This window comes from Lepidochelys kempii, chromosome 9, assembly GCF_965140285.1.
Source record: "Lepidochelys kempii isolate rLepKem1 chromosome 9, rLepKem1.hap1, whole genome shotgun sequence".
In the NCBI taxonomy this organism is placed as follows: domain Eukaryota; kingdom Metazoa; phylum Chordata; order Testudines; family Cheloniidae; genus Lepidochelys; species Lepidochelys kempii.
The window spans coordinates 84,803,143-84,822,977 of record NC_136388.1 but is presented as its reverse complement, the minus strand read 5'-3'; the positions used below and the strand labels follow the sequence as shown (position 1 = coordinate 84,822,977).

General features: G+C 42.2%; 2 protein-coding genes across 4 annotated transcripts; one reads left to right on the top strand and one right to left on the bottom strand.

Annotated features, from left to right (window-relative positions):
• Nucleotides 1–246: 246 nt before the first annotated feature.
• NXT2 (nuclear transport factor 2 like export factor 2) lies at nucleotides 247–16,411 on the top strand. 3 transcript variants are annotated; one of them, XR_012160971.2, is made up of 5 exons: nucleotides 247–395; nucleotides 1,056–1,142; nucleotides 4,286–4,430; nucleotides 4,998–8,785; nucleotides 9,908–16,411. XR_012160971.2 is itself a non-coding variant. In XM_073361227.2 (4 exons), the coding sequence occupies exons 1-4, from the start codon at nucleotides 381–383 to the stop codon at nucleotides 5,174–5,176; spliced, it is 426 nt and encodes a 141-aa protein (XP_073217328.1). In that variant the 5' UTR covers nucleotides 247–380; the 3' UTR covers nucleotides 5,177–16,411. The 3 variants fall into 3 exon arrangements, 1 of the variants encoding a protein (XP_073217328.1); XR_012160970.2 differs by having other exon boundaries at nucleotides 4,998–10,179; nucleotides 10,952–16,411; XM_073361227.2 differs by having other exon boundaries at nucleotides 4,998–16,411.
• KCNE5 (potassium voltage-gated channel subfamily E regulatory subunit 5) lies at nucleotides 14,810–19,231 on the bottom strand. The gene has a single exon (XM_073361226.2). It carries the CDS (start codon nucleotides 19,123–19,125, stop codon nucleotides 18,538–18,540), a length of 588 nt encoding a protein of 195 aa, XP_073217327.1. The 5' UTR covers nucleotides 19,126–19,231; the 3' UTR covers nucleotides 14,810–18,537.
• Between the last annotated feature and the right edge of the window lie 604 nt (nucleotides 19,232–19,835).

Sequence of the window (19,835 nt, the reverse complement as noted above, 5' to 3'; positions counted from 1 at the left end):
ACCAAGCGCCGCGGGCTGGGAAGGGGGAGGACGGCTCGTGGGAGCGTGTCAGGGCGGCCGACTCCGCCCCTCTCCTTCCCCGCGCCCCGGGCCCGCCACCTGCGCCTGAAGCCGCCCGGACCAGTGCCCCCATCACCGGACTCGCGACGCATGCGCGGCGGTCGGCCCCCCCCCCAGCTGTGGAAGCCCGCGGCCCAGATCCGTGTTGCTCGCCGGAAGGAGTTGTGCAATGGACCGTAGCGCGACCGGAAGGGGGACGCTGGTTGTGTGGGACACATCCGCTTTCTTTTGGTCGCCGCGGGCTCAGCGTCCCAGAGAGAGCTGCCGCTGCCTTGTCCTCTGCGGCGGGTCTGGGTCGGGGCTTCCCTTTCGCTGCCTGTATGGCCGCCTCCGTGGTGAGTCCGCGGGCGACCGGGAGCGGGAGGCCGGAACCGGGCGCGGGGGGGGGGGGGGGGGCAGCTCGTCCTCCATGAGGGGACCAGGGCCTGGGGACTGCGGGTGGGGTGACCCCCTGGGCCAGCCGCCGCGCGGCCCTGCCCGCCGGGGACTTCCGGAGCTAGGCACATTTCGTGGCCCTCTGAGCGAGGCTTGCCGAGCGCTGGCTGCGCGGGCCCTGCCCCGAGCAGCCGGAATCGGCACTCAGAGGAGGCAGGGCGGCGGGGGTGAGATTTGTCTACACGTATCTGCAGGGTATAAATGCGCCTGGGGGAGGAAAATGACAGATTGTTGGGGAGGGGGCAAGGGAGGGGTAACTGGGAGTCACTGGGCGAAATGTCCAGGGAAACTTAACTGGAATGTTAAGAAAACTAACATGCTAATTCTCGTTCGAGATCGGTTTAACTGTGGATCAGTCTGCAAGGGGGTCCCTGGAATTCACAGGGGTAGGGGTTGAAAGCCCTGTCGTGTATGCCATAGGAAACAGTTCAGCATTTTGTATCTCATTTTGTTACTGTACATGTTAATTTACTTGCTGGAGAAACTGCTCATAGAATTTAATCAAACCAACTGTTTTACATTGCCTTACATAATTGTGAGGGTTTTGTTGTTATTTCTAGAACTTTAAAACTTATGTGGATCAGACTTGTAGAGCTGCTGAAGAGTTTGTCAACATTTACTATGATACGATGGATAAAAGAAGAAGGGTAGGTAGATCCCTAACAAGACTCAGTTTTTGTCCCCTTGTTGCTCTTGTGTGTACTTCCATTGTCAGACTGATCCTCTTATATACTTCAAGGCTTCTAGGAGTTAGCTACCACCCATCTTATCATTACTGGCAGAGTCCAGATCTCTGTGTGTATTCTGATCTGCTCTATGAAGTATCCTTCAAAACACTTTTTAAATTAGGGATTCTTAATTTTTTTTCATTGTGTGAGGCGCTTCTAAAGCATGTCTCATAGATCCCTTCACAACCATGATACTATTTCTCTCTATTTCTTCGGCAGCTACAGTGCATAGTAAATTTGAATATGTACATTTAAAATCGGTTGTATTAGTTTCCTTTTTCAGAATATCTCGTCTCTGATCTCATGAATTAGTAAGTTTCCTTTCTGCTAACCTTCTAAGCTAGCAGTGTCCCTTCATTATAATTGAGTTTGGGTATCTCTAGAAATGACTGAGGAAGAGAAAGTGGTTCCAGCATCTTATGATCAGGGAGTGCTCCATGGACTACAGTGGAAGAATTGCTGATCTGAATGCTTTTTCACGCACTTGTTTAATGTGAGGTTTCAGAGTAACAGCCGTGTTAGTCTGTATTCGCAAAAAGAAAAGGAGTACTTGTGGCACCTTAGAGATCAACCAATTTATTTGAGCATAAGCTTTCGTGAGCTACAGCTAACTTCATCAGATGCATACTGTGGAAACTGCAGAAGACATTATATACACAGAGACCATGAAACAATACCTCCTCCCACCCCACTCTCCTGCTGGTAATACCTTATCTAAAGTGATCACTCTCTTTACAACGTGTATGATAATCAAGGTGGGCCATTTCCAGCATAAATCCAAGTTTAACCAGAACGTCTGGGTGGGCGGGGGTTAGGAAAAAAAAAAAGGGGAAATAGGCTACCTTGCATAATGACTTAGCCACTCCCAGTCTCTATGTAAGCCTAAATTAATAGTATCCAATTTACAAATGAATTCCAATTCAGCAGTTTCTTGCTGGAGTCTGGATTTGAAGTTTTTTTGTTTTAAGATAGTGACCTTCATGTCTGTAATTGCGTGACCAGAGAGATTGAAGTGTTCTCCGACTGGTTTATGAATGTTATAATTCTTGACATCTGATTTGTGTCCATTTATTCTTTTACGTAGAGACTGTCCAGTTTGACCAATGTACATGGCAGAGGGGCATTGCTGGCACATGATGGCATATATCACATTGGTGGATGTGCAGGTGAACGAGCCTCTGATAGTGTGGCTGATGTTATTAGGCCCTGTGATGGTGCCCCCTGAATAGATATGTGGGCACAGTTGGCAACGGGCTTTGTTGCAAGAATAGGTTCCTGGGTTAGTGGTTCTGTTGTGTGGTATGTAGTTGTTGGTGAGTATTTGCTTCAGGTTGGGGGGCTGTCTGTAGGCAAGGACTGGCCTGTCTCCCAAGATCTGTGAGAGTGTTGGATCATCCTTCAGGATAGGTTGTAGATCCTTAATAATGCGTTGGAGGGGTTTTAGTTGGGGGCTGAAGGTGACGGCTAGTGGCGTTCTGTTATTTTCTTTGTTAGGCCTGTCCTGTAGTAGATGACTTCTGGGAACTCTTCTGGCTCTATCAATCTGTTTCTTCACTTCCGCAGGTGGGTATTGTAGTTGTAAGAATGCTTGATAGAGCTCTTGTAGGTGTTTGTCTCTGTCTGAGGGGTTGGAGCAAATGCGGTTGTATCGCAGAGCTTGGCTGTAGACAATGGATCGTGTGGTGTTGTCAGGGTGAAAGCTGGAGGCATGTAGGTAGGAATAGCGGTCAGTAGGTTTCCGGTATAGGGTAGTGTTTATGTGACCATCACTTATTAGCACTGTAGTGTCCAGGAAGTGGATCTCTTGTGTGGACTGGACCAGGCTGAGGTTGATGGTGGGATGGAAATTGTTGAAATCATGGTGGAATTCCTCAAGGGCTTCTTTTCCATGGGTCCAGATGATGAAGATGTCATCAGTATAGCGCAAGTAGAGTAGGGGCGTTAGGGGACGAGAGCTGAGGAAGCGTTGTTCTAAATCAGCCTTAAAAATGTTGGCATACTGTGGGGCCATGCGGGTACCCATAGCAGTGCCGCTGATCTGAAGGTATACATTGTCCCCAAATGTAAAATAGTTATGGGTAAGGACATAAGCGTTGACATAAGTAAATTGGATACTATTAATTTAGGCTTAAATAGAGACTGGGAGTGGCTAAGTCATTATGCAAGGTAGCCTATTTCCCCTTGTTTTTTCCTACCGCCCCTCCCCCCCGACGTTCTGATTAAACTTGGATTTATGCTAGAAATGGCCCACCTTGATTATCATACACGTTGTAAGGAGAGTGATCACTTTAGATAAGCTATTACCAGCAGGAGAGTGGGGTGGGAGGAGGTATTGTTTCATGGTCTCTGTGTATATAATGTCTTCTGGAGTTTCCACAGTATGCATCCGATGAAGTGAGCTGTAGCTCACGAAAGCTTATGCTCAAATAAATTGGTTAGTCTCTAAGGTGCCACAAGTACTCCTTTTCTTTTTGTTTAATGTGGTGATATTTATGGATCTCTAGATGAGTGTGCATGATAGAGATAGCAAGAGGTCAACATAGACCTTTCTTTAAGGTTTGTATTATAGAGCTCAAGCACTGGCCTGCTTCCTCAAACATGCTACGCTGTGTTCTTTTGTAACTTTCCAGTGGCCCTTGTTTATATGCATGTTAATTTTATTCAGGTTACACTTCCCTGTGTTCTTTTTCTTAATGGGGAATACTTGGCTTTGGCTATGCTGGGAAGTGGTTCAGTTCCATCCCTTCCCCCTACAAGAAACAGCTGAAGAACCCGATCAGTCTCTATATTGAGTATTAGGCACATTGTTACTTAACAAAATAAGTTACGAAGAAACATACATTCATTTTGTGTAGTTGTTTCAATTCTTGATCAGGGATGGTAGTTGCTAATGGAAGCCAATGTTTGAGTTGGACACTTCAGTCAGTTCTGTATGGAGGATCTAATATCTGCAATACTGTTTTAATTCTTCTGATCGTATGAATGTGTTTCCCATATTGGCAACAAGTAGCTTGATTTTTAATAATGGATTTTTTCCAAATATGTTCTCATAATCCCTTTAGGTGTTGGCTAGACTTTATCTGGACAAAGCAACATTAATTTGGAATGGTAATGCAGTGTCTGGACAAGAAGCACTGAAAGAATTTTTTGAAATGTTGCCATCTAGTGAATTCCAGGTTAATATGTTAGACTGCCAACCTGTTCATGGTAAGGTTATTTTATAATTCTGGGGTTTTTTTTAATAGTTGTAGAATGTGAACAACAAATGTAATAAATATTGATTGATGTGGCTATTAGAACAAGGTAAAGAAAAGACCTGATGGCTGAAATGTAGGGCTATTTTTAAATAAAGGGGTGTAGTGGGAGGGTGACTACTTAAAACTGTACAATAGAATTTATTAAACTTCCTCTTTTAGAACCCTTACTCAGCTATAACCTTGATATTTTCATGCACTGAAGCAGTTACTCTTAATATATTAAACTAACTACATGGCATTGTAACATAAACAGTGCAAGTTAAAAATAGCATTAAAAAGCAACATTTGCTAATGAACAAGTTACCACAGGTGTTTCTGTTAGTAACAATACAACATAAAAATCAATTTAACACACATACTCTTCCAACTGTTTGCTAACAGACCTGCAGCTGTGACTTGTATGGAAATGATTATTAGTTAAGTAGACACTCTAGCATTTCACATAAGCAGCTGAGGTGATGGGAAATTGTGCATAACTTTTTTTTATTCTTTTACATCTGTCATTCTTTTTGTGAAGAGCAAGCTACTCAAAGCCAGACAACAGTCCTTGTAGTGACGTGTGGGAGAGTAAAATTTGATGGCAACAAGCAACGTTACTTCACCCAGAATTTCTTACTGACGGCACAAGCTACACCTACCAGCACAGTGTGGAAGATTGCAAGTGACTGCTTCCGCTTCCAGGATTGGGCCAGTTAATGGGGACTGGGAGGTGATTGCTTTCCCTCTTCATTGTGTGACTTCAGCTCTCTGGACAGTCATTCTCTGAACGTGGAAGACCTTTATCCCTTCTAGTGTGCCGTTTGTTCTGGAAGTACTGCAGATCTGTGTTTTTGCTAGTCCTAGTGGCCCAGGACATAAAGGCAAATGTATTTTTGAAATGGAAGAAGTTTGCTCAAGTTAATTGGGCCCCTGTGAAATATTTAAGGCAGTGAGCCAAAGGGCATACCCGTTCCTGAAGTTTTGTGTTAGTGATTCACTCATGTAATGTTGAAATCATTCCTGTAAATGCCTTACTTACAACTATCCTGCTGCTTCAGGAACTTTTTCGGTAATATTGAATGCTAAAATCTCCACTGCTTGAACAGTGAATCCATTCATACAGATGTGCAATCATTTCAGCTTAGAAACACCATCTTTGAAGCAGACACCTATGACAGTGAGAAATGGAATTAGTTGCTCCTATGTGACGTGTATGAAACTTCAGAACTGCTTATTTTGAGCCTTGAGCTTGATCTGGCAACAATTAGAGTTCTTTTTTTCCAGTAAGAGTGGCCACATCAAAGTAACTTCTCGTTTATTAGATGGGAGAGATCCCACTTGGAGTTGTAGTGTTACCAATGAATTACATGGTTTGGGGGATGGGGGAATAAAGCGATTGGTAAATAGTCATACTTTCTGCTTCCTCTCTGAAAATTGAAAATATAACACTTGAACATGTGTAAACTCTCAAAAAATCATCTGTTGTAAAGCCAGTGTTTAGTGTCCTCGATGTACAAGGAACACAACGCTTATCAGGTTTCTCCTTTGACTTAATCCTGTTAATATTTGGTTAGGATCACTTATGTAGATCTAGATCCACACTAACAGCTCTGTTGAATGCAAAGGGAAAGGACAAGCATATTAAGCTGATTTGAGAAGCTGCTTCCCTTTCTTTGGAAGTCGTGGAGTATAAGCTACATATCTGTCAGCTGTTTCATCCTTTGTTTTCTATAGCTAGTAATTTCATTATTACTATGAAGCACAACATACTTATTTTATTGCAACTTTTTCTCCTATTTTGAATTTGCAAGTTTTTACCCCATCAGTCTGAAACATTATAATAGGAAAGTGGCATTGAAATTGTGTATATGATATGCTAGTCATCTCTTTAGTGCAGTTGTTCAGAGTAGATGCTTTGACTACTGTGGTCCCAGAAGGATATTAACTTCTCAGCATGAGAAAACTTTATCTTCCTTCAATCCAAAGTTAATGCGCAACTTTCATTTGTCTTTCTCCTGTTTGGTTTTTATTATGGGTTTCTCAGAATATGGTTACCTTAAATTGCTATACTCTTGGTTCTATTTTTTAAATTTTTTTATTGTTTTAAAGTTTAGAGGGTAGCTTGCTTTCTTAACCTGAATTAACACTTTAGATCTCAGGATGGCAGCACTTCGTGTTCAGACTGCTAATCTAAGTTGAGCAAATTAAAAGGATGGAAATCTAGTCACATAGTAAGTACTTGAAAACACACACTCTGCTTGTAAGTAAAGATCTATTTGACTGTAACTTGTAAATCTGATCTTAATTTCATCCTGACGGATGTTTTGACAATTCACAAGGCTGTTACCTTTATACTTGTAAGGCTGGAATATGTGACTGGGAAACCACTCATTTTATTCCTTATAAATCAGAAAACAGAAAATAAACCATATTTTAAAAATGTATGTATACTTAACATATGTTTTTAACAAATAATGGTATAAGTTGATATAAAGATGAAATGGTTGGCTGCACCAGTATTGAACTTAAAGGGTTTCTAGAAATGTTTATATCATTAGGTTGGAGAATTTGTAATATATTGTCCAACTCTCTTAAATGGAAATTTTTCTATAGTTAAAGTCGGAAATGGTCTCTCTAAAGTCCTTGCTCAAGAAACTTTTTCCTCTGTTTTCCTACTTTTGAGAAAACAGGAATCTAAAAATGGCATAAGGACTACAAAACTGTTTAACGTTGTAGCTATCGTAAATGTATTGCGATTGTGTGCATGTGGAGGAAAGATTGACCTTTTTAACTGTGTAATGTCATCTTGCAATAATGTTGGGAGGTTTTCGTATCTTTTCTACCAGATCAAAAGAAGAATTAACGTTGAAGTTACCTGCTAATTATATAGCATTGTTGAACTGTGGTGGTGTTGTATTATGGTTACAACTCACTGTTTCTTACAGATGAAATTCATATTCCTAATGTATCTTGTCTACATATGGTATCAGTATAACTTTTATCTCTAAAACATTTATGGGTGAAATTCCAGCACTGGGCTTCTGAATTATGAAGACATTCAGTCTTTAAAACACAATATTCTTATACCAAACAAACACATTTATGCTCAAGTAAATATTTATTTAAAATTATTGGGATGACGCCTTAAATCTTAAATTAGCATGTACAATTGTCTAAAACTTTCTGTCACAACAGTGGAAATTTTAGATGTAGAAGTAGCTGTTCTATACATTCTGTTCAGATGGAAGCAGGTTTGGGCTTTAAGTATGGCTGGTGCTCTGAGTTCTTACTATGTGAAGCATAATTTAGTGTGTGCACAAACTAACCTAGTTGTACAGGCTCTGCCTTCCATTGTGCTTCGTGTTAATTTCACAGTTGGAAGTGGATCTTGGCTGTTGCTAGCATGGATTTTTGTGGAATTGGTGGAAGTGATGATCTTCCGCACTATTCTTCCTGCTTCCCTTCAGTAGAGCTATAATAAGGTTTTGGCTTTGGAAGTTGTTGATGGTTATGTCCTCGTAGCTGGAGGTGATCTGTCTTAAAGAAAAGGAGCGTACTCAGGCTGCCAGAATTGCCTGCTAACCAAAATTCTTAATACTTGTGCAAAATCATAAGAACTAAACTGCATAGAAGTCCAAACACTCTGATGCTTTCCCTTGCTATTCAAATAGTAAATTCTGGGCATGTAGCAAAGCAGTCATACAAAATCAAGCTGAAAATCTAAGCAAATGCAAATCCTAATGCCTTTTGCTTATCTTGTATTGCCTCCATTGATCAACTTTGTTTGACATTCTAGTTATGTTGCTTTGCTCTTTTTAGCATGCCACAAATAATTTAAAGTGCTCAGTGCTGCCATTTCTTGGAGGGGAGTATTTTGTCTTCAAAGGCTGGGTAATGCTTGTTATCTGATGAGAGAATTCTGAAATATAAAGAAGTGATGCTTTTTTAACATCAAAATAGCTTTCCACAAACTTGAATGTTTTATAATCTTTTGCAACTATTTAAGACCTCTTGTAAGGGTGTCACTTTAAAAAAATCGTTTGATCTGGTACTTTATTTTTATTACAAGCTTTCATAGTGTTTTCTTACTATATTAAAGTTCAGGAAATAACATTTGGCTCTTCAACTTTGCTGTTTGGGTTTTGGCATTGGGTTACATATGTTCTAACTATTGCCACCGTATGGTACTCAAATAGCTCAGAACAGAGCCACCAGTGTACACGCTCCTTGATGCTGGTGGTGTCTCTCCTGTGATGAGAAAAATGAACTGATGATGGCAACTGATTCCACAGTCATGTGCATCAGCAGTAATGCAGCATAATTGAGGTAAATGATACTTCAGAGCGCAGAAGTAAAAACTCTGGGGAATGTGGCAGTTCCCTTGGATAACATTCACTGAAGTTTACATCACTATCTAACAAATTCTAAGAAGTCGTCAGCCAAACACATAGTGTATGCAAGATGCAAGATAAATGTCCTCCTTGCCCTTCCCCCCAAGCATAGACTATGCCTGTGCTCTATATCTTCTATGGATAAATAGAACATTCACCCAAAGAACTAAATTCACAATGTTTTTCCTTTTTAGCATCAAGAATGGCTGAGTTCAGTAGACCAATTGGCTACTAATGTTACAAGTTTACACTCAGGTGCTGACCACCTTCAATTTTCATCAACATCAATAGCAGTTAAGGGTGCTGAACTCATTTGGAGGGTTGGTCACTCAGTGAAAAGTGCTTTACATTTTGTTTAAATATGAGCCTAAAAACTCTGTGCTGTACCTACCTTGCGGGGCTCCCTGAGGCTGTCCTTTAGGCTGGAATGCTGCCTAGAATCTCTTTAGTGTTGTGGCTCCACCCCCACCATGCCCCTCTCATGGTGGCACAACATTTTTGTACAAAACTTGTGCAGGGTCCTTGGAGGACAGCCTTACAGTTGTTTTCTGCATTGCCAATTCCCCACGGTCTTTCATGCTCCTCTGGCCATTTTACCTAGCATAAAAGTTCTGGAATGGGGGTGAGGAGCTTAAAAAGAAGTAGGGCTTTCAAGCGATTAATCACTCTGTTAAACAATTAGAATACCATTTATTTAAATATATTTGGATGTTTTCTACATTTTCAAATATTTTTATTTCAGTTACAACACAGAATACAAAGTGTACAGTGCTCACTTTATAGTCATTTTTATTACAAATATTTGCACTGTAAAAAATAAATAGTATGTTTCAATTCACCTCTTACAAATACTGTAGTGCAGTCTCTACTGTGAAAGTGCAACTTACAAATGTAGATTTTTTTTTTTTTTGTTCTATAACTGCACTCAAAAACAAAACAATTTAAAACTTTGGAGCTTACAAGTCTACTCAGTCCGACTTCCTGTTCAGCCAATCACTAAGACAAACAAGTTTATTTACATTTACAGGACATAATGTTGTCTGCTTCTTATTTACAGTGTCACCTGAAAATGAGAACAGGTGTTCAAATGTGTCATAAATATAAAGGGAAGGGTAAACCTCTTTAAAATCCCTCCTGGCCAGAGGAAAAATCCTCTCACCTGTAAAGAGTTAAGAAGCTAAAGGTAACCTCGGTGGCACCTGACCAAAATGACCAATGAGGAGACAAGATACTTTCAAAAGCTGGGAGGAAGGAGAAAAACAAAGGGTCTGTGTCTGTCTGTATGATGCTTTGGCCGGGGACAGAACAGGAATGGAGTCTTAGAACTTAGTAAGTAATCTAGCTAGGTATGTGTTAGATTATGATTTCTTTAAATGGCTGAGAAAATAGCTGTGCTGAATAGAATGAATATTCCTGTCTGTGTGTCTTTTTTGTAACTTAAGGTTTTGCCTAGAGGGATTCTCTGTTTTGAATCTAATTACCCTGTAAGGTATCTACCATCCTGATTTTACAGAGGTGATTCCTTTACTTGTATTAAAAGTCTTGTAAGAAAACTGAATGCTTTTTTTATTGTTCTAAGATCCAAGGGTTTGGGTCTGTGGTCACCTATGCAAATTGGTGAGGATTTTTACCAAACCTTCCCCAGGAAGTGGGGTGCAAGGGTTGGGAGGATTTTGGGGGGAAAGATGTGTCCAAACCCCGTTTCCCAGTAAACCCAGATAAAGTTTGGTGGTGGCAGTGGAAATCCAAGGGTAAAATAATTTTGTACCTTGGGAAAGTTTTAACTTAAGCTGGTAAAAGTAAGCTTAGGAGGTTTTTATGCAGGTCCCCATATCTGTACCCTAGAGCTCAGAGTGGGGAAGGAACCTTGACAGCATGGCACTGTTGTAGCCAGCATTGCAAGGTATTTACGTGCCAGATATGTTAAACATTCGTATACCCCTTCATGCTTTGGCCATCATTCCCGAGGACATGCTTCCATGCCGATGATGCTTGTTAAAAAATAATGCATTAATTAAATTTGTGACTGAACTCCTTGGGGGAGAATTACGTGTCTCCTGCTCTGTTTTACCTGTATTCTGTCATATATTTTATGTTATAGCAGTCTCAGCTGATGACCCAGCACATGTTGTTTGATTTAAGAACACTTTCACAGCAGATTTGACAAAATGCAAAGAAGGTACCAGTGTGAGATTTCTAAAGCTAGCTACAGCACTCAACCCAAGATTTAAGAATCTGAAGTGCCTTCCAAAATTTGAGAGGAATGAGATGTGGAGCATGTTTTCAGAAGTCTTTAAAGAGCTGAGCTACACTCTGATGCAGAAGTTACAGGACCTGAACCACCAAAAAAGAAAATCAACCTTTTGTTGGTGGCATCTGACTCAGATGATGAAAATGAACATGGGTCAGCCCACATTGCTTTGGACTGTTGTTGAGCAGAACCCACCAACGGCATGGAAGCATGTATTCTGGAATGGTGGTTGAAGCACAAAGGGATTTATGAATCTTTACTGCATCTGACATGTAAATAACTTGCAACACTGGCTACAACAGTGCCATGTGAATGCCTGTTCTCACTTTCAGGTGACATTGTAAACAAGAAGCAGGCAGCATTCTCTTGCAAATTTAAACAAGCTTGATTGGCTGAACAAGAAGTAGGACTGAGTGGACTTGTAGGATCTAAAGTTTTACATTGTTTTGTTTTTGAGTGCAGTTACGTAACAAAAAAAATCTACATTTGTAAGTTGCACTTTCACAGTAGAGATTGCACTACAATACTTGTAAGGTGAACTGAAAAATACTATTATATAGTGCAAATCTTTGTAATAAAAATAATATAAAGTGAGCACTGTACACTGTATTCTGTGTAAATTGAAATCAAATGTTTGAAAATGTAGAAAAAATCAAAAATATTTAATGTATTTAAATTGGTATTCTCTTGTTTAACAGGGGGATTAAAACCAGTTAGTCACGATTAATTTTTCTGAGTTAACTGCGATTAATTGACAGTACAAGTCATGGACAGGTCATGGGGCTGGGAATTTTTGTTTATTGCCCATGACCTATCCATGATTTGTACTATAAATACCCCTGACTAAATCATAGCCTTACCCATCATCCACTCAGTCATAGAATCATAGAATATCAGGGTTGGAAGGGACCCCAGAAGGTCATCCTTGGACTCTACAGAGTATGACAACATTTGCTTGATTACATGGTGTCCACTAGGACTCATGCCTCCCAAAACAGTAATTCAGACCCTTTAATAGTTGAATGAGTCCCAAAATATTTAGCTAGGTGCTACTGGGGGGGGCCTGGAGGGAGCCAATGCTCTGGGATGGGGCACAGCTAGGTGCTGTTGCTCTGGAGGAGAGGGAGCAGCACCAGCTGCCGGGGGTTGCAACCTAGCTGCCGCTGGGACCGATGCCAGGGGTCACCGAGCTGCAGCTGCTCCTTCTACTCCTGGGACCGGCTGCACCCGTCGCTGTTCAGGCAGTCCGGGGCCAGCTGCCCAAGCAGTGGCTGGTACATCTGGCACCTGGGGCAGCTCAGAAATGGCCGGGGCAGTTGGCTGTGGGGGCAGCTGCTTGGGCGGCTCTGGGGTTAGCCACGCTGGCTGTTGCAGAAATCATGGAGCCCTAACAACAGAGAATGAACTGTTGTCTCGCCCCACAACGATGGTCTTGCTGGGATGTAATTTAGACACCTTGACACAGTACTGAGGGAGAAGCTTGTAGGATTGCAGTATATAACTTCAATATCTGGGGCTATCAAGCAAACACCATTTCAAGGTCTACAGAGCATTTGTCTCTATGATTCATGTGATCCTGCTGAGGCTGCCAGTCAGTGTCAAATGTCTCAGGGGTTTTTGTGATGTGAAAGTTTGGCTGCTTGGTATGGGATTGAGACCCACCAAATCACTCCTTCTAGCTTACTGAATCACCACCAGGCACCAGATCCTTTCTTAAATAGAGATTCCATAGTTAAATACTTCATATTTTGCTGTGTATATTCATTGAAACAGACTATGCTAGAAAAAAACAAGTTTAAATTCTAATGTGCAAACCACATAATTAAATCTTTAAAAAAAACCTGCTATTACTCCAAAGTGAATGGATGGATGGATGATCCTGTGTCATACAAACAGTTTAAAGTCTTGGTGACTCTACGAGAGGCTATTCTGAACATTTCTATTCATCTAAATGAAATGTTTAACTATGTGGTTACACTATGAGCTCTTCTTTTTTTCCTCCGTCACCCACAAGAAAATTGAATTGATTTAGGAGGCCCAGTGCGACAGGGGTCAATGTTGGCTTCTCAAAAAAGTTTTGTGAAGTATTGTGTGCACCCCAGTTCAAGGAAGCATGGTTGGGCCAAGCATTCCAGTCTGATCCTCCTGAGTGCTAAGCTTTCCCATCTCCCACTGAATCAGATGTAGATCAACCCTACTGAAACTCAGGAACTGAGGATACCCAGCACCATGCAGGAGCTGACACTGACCAACTGCACCATGGGGCATTTCGATAGTATTTTTTGTTAGTCATGGAACCTAACTCATTCCATGAATTTCTTCCCCAATGTGCATACATATCTGTCTTCCGCTTTGATTGTTGATGATTTGTGGATAAGAACCGAATAAGGGCTACAACACCCAGAAATACAGCACAGTGCATGCATGGAGCAGGAAAACAGCAAAAGACAACCCAAATACCTATTTCCATCTTTAGTCATAGTTGGGTTCTATATCTCCTTAAATATTAAACTGCTCAGCATTCATAACACAAAGTGAGTTACAATCTTTGAGAATTAATGCTACTTGTTCTGTGATGTGGGGTGGCAGCAGGGCCATGCCAATTAACCAGGTGCTAGGTAGTTTGTAGGCATAGGCATACAAACTGGTCTTGCTTAGAGATTATCACTATGAGTCCTGCCAGGGAAATAATATAACTTATTTTCAGTTGTGTAGCTTCTTTTCTTCGGTAATCAAGTTTTCAAAGCATCCCTCCAACAAGACCCTACTGCAGCCAAGGAAATGATGTGTCAATCTTGGTAGAAGTCAGTTGAGATACAGCGTATCTTTTTAGAAAGACAACCAGTCTAGTTCACCCTGAAGTTGTGGGCTGACTTACACAGGAGGACAGAGTAGATGATAAATAATGGTTGCTTCTGGCCTTAAAACCTATGAATAATAATAGCACTGATAGCTCTTCACAAATATTAAAGTGCCATTATCAGGTAGTTTGGGACCTTCTTTTCTCTCCAAATCACTGTTTTACAAGCCTAATATTTATTAAATACATTTTCATCTGATTGAAAATAATTCAGTGAAAACTTTGTTGTTGAGGGTTGGTTGGGTTGGCTGTAAATATCCCCCTCCAGCGCTGGCAACACAAACAGTTGCATAACTGTCTCAGACTACAAAGACATATTACCAAGAATTGTTTAGTTTGTTACAGAAAGAAAGCTAAAGACTTAACTCTTATTTCAACAAATATATAATTTCAACTTCAACAAGTATATAACAAAGTACTAATAACTACAGTAATTGTCTTAGAACATAAGAATGGCCATACTGGGTCAGACCAAAGGTCTGTCCAGCCCAATATGCTGTCAACTGACAGTGGCCAATGCCAGGTGCCCCAGAGGGAGTGAACCTAACAGGTAATGATCTAGTGATCTCTCTCCTGCCATCCATCTCCACCCTCTGACAAATAGAGGCTAGGGACACCATTCCTTACCCATCCTGGCTAATAGCCATTAATGGACTTAACCTCCATGAATTTATCCAGTTCTCTTTTAAACCCTGTTATAGTCCTAGCCTTCACAACCTCCTCAGGCATGGAGTTCCACAGGTTGACTGTGCACTGTGTGAAGAAAAACTTCCTTTTATTTGTTTTAAACCTATATAAATAGTAATTTCAAGATATGTTGCACACACATTTTGCTGCAGAATACTAACATTTTAATTATTGAAATATGCAGACATCATACACACAACACTGTTTTATGTATCAAAACTGCTGTCTTACATAAGGCACAATTTCCTACAGTGCATCTGCTATGTTAAGTACAGAAGATTAAATCCTGGCTCTACTGAAGTCAATGGCAAAGTTCCCATAATACACTAAACATAAAATTAATAAGGGCACTTAATAGCCTATCAGTTAAACAATTTAACTGTCTTACAGAAAAAACAATAAACAAAGGATGGAGTTGATGTGGTTGGAATGCCCAGTGTAAATTTTTGCATATGTAGGTTAGTTAGAGAACTTGTTTTGTATTAGAATCTGTATCTACCTTTATTTCCACACTTTAAGACTTAGGTTTTATTAATTAACATATTCTTGGAATTACATTTTTGTAACTAACTTTATTGTAAGTTATCAAAGTGACTGGGGAATTTCCTTGGTTTTGTTACAAAAACACAAGTAGTATATTATCAGCATAAGTCAGGCTGCTGTCTGAATTCTAACATAGGTATAGACTCCTGCAACCATTTGGACTTCAGCACATACAACTTTTGTTCCAGGGTCCTAATTTTCCTCTGTCCGCTCCAAATTCCTCTCCTCAGGTTAGGTTCTCTTGTGTGTACTCTCTCTCACTCCCAATCCATGCATTGTTGTAATATTTATAGGAAAAGATTTGGATCACAGAAGCACCAGGCTTTGCTAGGAGCTGCAGACTTGGTGTTGTAGACTTTATTTGAGCTGTTGAAGTCATAGCATAGGGAGGGTGTAACAGGGTAGGCCACTATGATCACTGTTACAAGGTTACAATATATATTGTACAAAGTATACCTTGTGTGGCATCATCTGAAAAGTCATAATCTGCTGATTATTATTATCCTGGTAAAGTGTAGCAACACTATATGTAAAGTCATAAGGGTCTACTATATGATTGGTTTCAGAGTAGCAGCCGTGTTAGTCTGTATCCGCAAAAAGAAAAGGAGGACTTGTGGCACCTTAGAGACTAACAAATTTATTTCAGCATAAGCTTTTGTGTGCTACAGCTCACTTCATTGGATGATTGTTACTGAAATATGATGTTATTCTGGGGAACACCCAAAAACCAGTTCCTCAGAGACAACAAGGCTATCATCTAGTTAAGTGAACATTCTTCAGCAGTGGGAGAAAGTGAACAAGAAATTTACATTCCATCACAGGGATGGCCTAAAGTTCAAGTCCACAAGAGACAGGCTGTCACCAGATGACTCAGCTGGAAATTGAAGATCTTTCTAGAACAAAGGACTCAATTATAAAAGGGGTGAAAACACTTTATTCTGCTCCTCTGTTTATCTCTGATGGCTACATTATCAACATCTGAACAACAATAGAAGGACATACTGAATTGCTTGGGGTAGTCCTGGCTGGAAGGAAATCCAGCCTCTTTATAGCATGTCAGTGAGAGAGACACATTTGCTCTGAATTCATTTTAGTTTAAATTAGATGTCAGTTGCATTTTATCTTGTATTTCTTTTGTAACCAGTTCTGACTTTTATGCCTTGTTACTTGTAGTCACTTAAAATCTATCTTTCTGTAGTTAATAAACTTGTTTTATCTAAGCCAATGTGAGTTTGGACTGAAGTGTTTAGGAACCACCACTTGAGATAACAGCACCTGTGCATATCATTTTCCTTTGATAAAATGACAGACTTTCTATGAGCTTGCTTTGTGCAGCAGATGCTGGGCAATACAAGAGGCACATTTCTGGGGGACAAGGCTGGAATTTGGAATTTGCTGGTGTTTCCCTGACATAATTCATGAGCGGCTGGCAGAGCATTTATGTAACGTAGCTGGGAGTGATTTTGCATGCTAGCGGCTGTGTGTGAACAGTCCAGGAGTGGATGTTTTTACAGCAGAGTGGTATAAAAGGCACCCCAAGTTGGATTTTCAAAGGAATGCAGCTGTCCAACAATCCAGATTGTACCCTGAGGAATGTCACAGAGGGACAGGCCTCATTTGCTATATTTTTTTAAAAAGTACTGTATGCAGTCTTAATGCACTTAAGTCTTTTAATCATAGTGTTATAGGGCTAGATGTTACAAAGAAACAGATAATTTTCATGTAATTTAAGTTATTGTGAGTGTCTTTAGAAACAGTTGCATTTAAAAATTGATCAAAGCAATTTTTCAGTAACAGCATTTTTAGTTCAGATAAAATTGAATAGGACTAGCCCATCTAAAGAGAAATACCTTATCCTATATAATGCTTGAAAACATTTGAGCAAAAGAAAAATATCTAGAGATACAGTAGAAAATGAATGCAAATCAGTCCCAATTGTTAAAGGACAACCATGTTACAAGATAAACCTTTTGCATTACACAATCTGTTTTTTTATCTCAGTAGCTACTTGGTGATGTATACAATGTTGACAAAGGCTTAATTCCCACAGAGTAGTTCATTACGTATAAGGTTCTTACTGGAGTTGAGCTGAATTTCAGATACTTTGTTTTGGGCCAAATTTGATTTGATGTTTAGCCAAAACACTTGCCAATTTTGATTTCTTCCTGTTCACCTAGCTACATAGCTTGTAGTAATGTCTCTATTGAAGAATGCTAAATACATCTGAAACTCAAATATAGTTAAGTATAGTTGAGATTTAGACTGATTAAGTTCAAATAAAAGGAGAAGTTCAAAAGAAAATTCTGCTTCCTGCCTTAGCCCCCCATCCTGTAATGAACCCTGGGTGGACACAGGGACTGGCCTGCACAGAGCTCATGGCAGGTTTGGGTCTCATCTCTGACCTGTCATTGGTGACAGTAAAAAAGCTAATCAGTTTCTTGGAATGAGGTTACACAAATGGATCCCAGGGAAATCAGAAAGTCAACTGGCATTGGACACCTAACTCCCATTAGTGCTTTGGAAAATTGTCCTTTTATTTGTATCTTGCCTTTTGATCTAATTTATGTGGAATTGTGGGAGGTTTAGGTTGGATGTTAGGAAAAACTTTTTCACTAGGAGGGTGATGAAGCACTGGAATGGGTTACACCTAGGGAGGTGGTGGAATCTCCTTCCTTAGAGGGTTTTAAGGTCAGGCTTTGCAAAGCCCTGGCTGGGATGATTTAGTTGGCGATTGGTCCTGCTTTGAGCAGGGGGTTGGACTAGATGACCTCCTGAGGTCCCTTCCACCCCTGATATTCTATGAATGGCTGCTCAGGGCGATCCCTGTGTGTACCCTCAGCTTTGCTCTCCCAGAGATGCCGTCTAGGTCTTTAGAGACGTCCTTCCTTACAGAAAATACCAGTTCTGAAAACAATGTTTAAAACCTAAACCCCTCTTCATCGATGTCTGTTCGCGTTATTTGCTCTTTTGCCTCTCACGCCAAAGGAGTCTCCGGGGTTGCCTTTGTTTGGAGTCAGGCTGGGTCCGGCGGGCCGGCTTTAGCGGCGAGCGCTGCCGGCAGGGGGCGCTGTTTTCACCCCACGCCCGGCCCAGGCGCTCCGGGCGGGCGGGCGCGCTCCCTCCGGCTCGCTGGGGCGCCGAAGCGGGGAGGGTCTCAGGTTACCTCAGGCGCAAGTAGATTTTTCTTGTTCCCGCGGCCCCCGCCTTCTCCCCGGGGACGCGGGGAGGGGGGTCCGTGGCCGCTCTCTGGCGAGCAGCCCGGCTGCGGGCCATCACCCTGCCCAGCCGCTCGCCGCTGGGGTCTGGGCGCGAGCCCCTGAGCTCGCTCCGCGGCCCGGCCCGGGGCTCACAGCGGCTGGTCGGCGCCCTCGGGCCGCCCGCTCCAGTCGCGCTCGATGTAGACGTGGTAGGGGTCGTGCTTGGACTCGCGCTTGCGGGAGCGGGTGTAGGCCAGGATCAGCCCGCCCGCCAGGCAGCCGTAGAAGATCATGATGAGCAGGATGTAGAGGTAGGCGTCGTCCCCCGCCGGCGCGGCGGCCCCGCGGCTGGCGTTGGCCCCGCCGGGCAGCTGCCGCAGCAGGTGGCTGAGCAGGGTCCGCAGGCGCAGCGCCTCGCTGCAGTTCATGGCGAGGGGCAGCCGCTGGCCCGGCTTCCCCGCAACGAATGCGGCCCTGGAGGGAGTCTGCAGCCGGCTGGACGCGGCGCTTCGCCTCCCGGCCGCTTTGGGCTGCGGGGAGGCTTTAACCCAGCTTCCCCCGCCCACCGCGGGGCTCTTCTGCTCCATAAGTGGAGATGTTCCCGGCAGCCGGGCGGGCAGAACCGCTGCCCTGAGCCTTGTCTGTGTCCCGGAAACAGAACTGTGCTCTTCAGCCGCCCTAGCAGAGGGAGACCGCAAAGGGACCGCGTTGTTTCCCCAGTCTGACCTGTGCAACATAGACACGGGATTGGAGCAAGGATTCGTGCGGGGTTGAAGCGTATCTCAGCGAGAGACTTTAAAAGCCTCTCCGAGGTGGAGAATTTGCTACGTCCCTCCCTGATCTGTTCCCATGGTTAATTACCCTCACTCAGCGTTAAGTAGCTGAATTTTATTGCCAGTTTGAATTTCGCTGACTTCATCTTTCAATCACTAGTTTCTGTTGGCTAGATTAAGGGGCCCTTTACCTTTAATCTGGCAGGCAAAGGGATAAAATGTTGCGTATTTCAAGGTGAAATGCGGAAATCGCAGCTAAAATGATGAGAGCATCTGGCTGCCTAAAGAGAGAGACTCTCACGTTTTAGAGAGACTGAGAGTTCTCAGGGTGTCCAGTTTAAGAAGCTGTAGTTAGGGACTTAGTCAGAAACCCCTTCCTACCTGCGGTTGGCTGTAAAAACTGAACTCTGATTTGCAGCTTTACTCTGGGATTATTCCTACCATTGAACTTCCAGCAAAAGCACAGTTGGCTGCTTTTTATGAGAGTATTAATAAAGGGGCTGCCCCTGCCAGGGAACTAGCATCTTCCATCTAGGACACTGTTAACCACTGATAGAAGTTGATGCTCTGCACCTTATGGGAAGAGGGTCAGTCATCAGTAGTGGAAGCATTTCCCCATCCTACTTAAATTTAGTCGTGTTTTTTATATCTAGTGCATGTGTTGGTGAGGGAGG

Excerpts from the sequence above, each read along its gene's own strand:
- NXT2 (XM_073361227.2), top strand. Across the intron at positions 1,143-4,285 it reads CGATGGATAAAAGAAGAAGG|GTGTTGGCTAGACTTTATCT; the intron begins GTAGGTAGATCC and ends TAATCCCTTTAG. Across the intron at positions 4,431-4,997 it reads AGACTGCCAACCTGTTCATG|AGCAAGCTACTCAAAGCCAG; the intron begins GTAAGGTTATTT and ends CTTTTTGTGAAG.
- KCNE5 (XM_073361226.2), bottom strand. The coding sequence starts at position 19,125 with ATGTTGCACAGGTCAGACTGGGGAAACAACGCGGTCCCTTTGCGGTCT.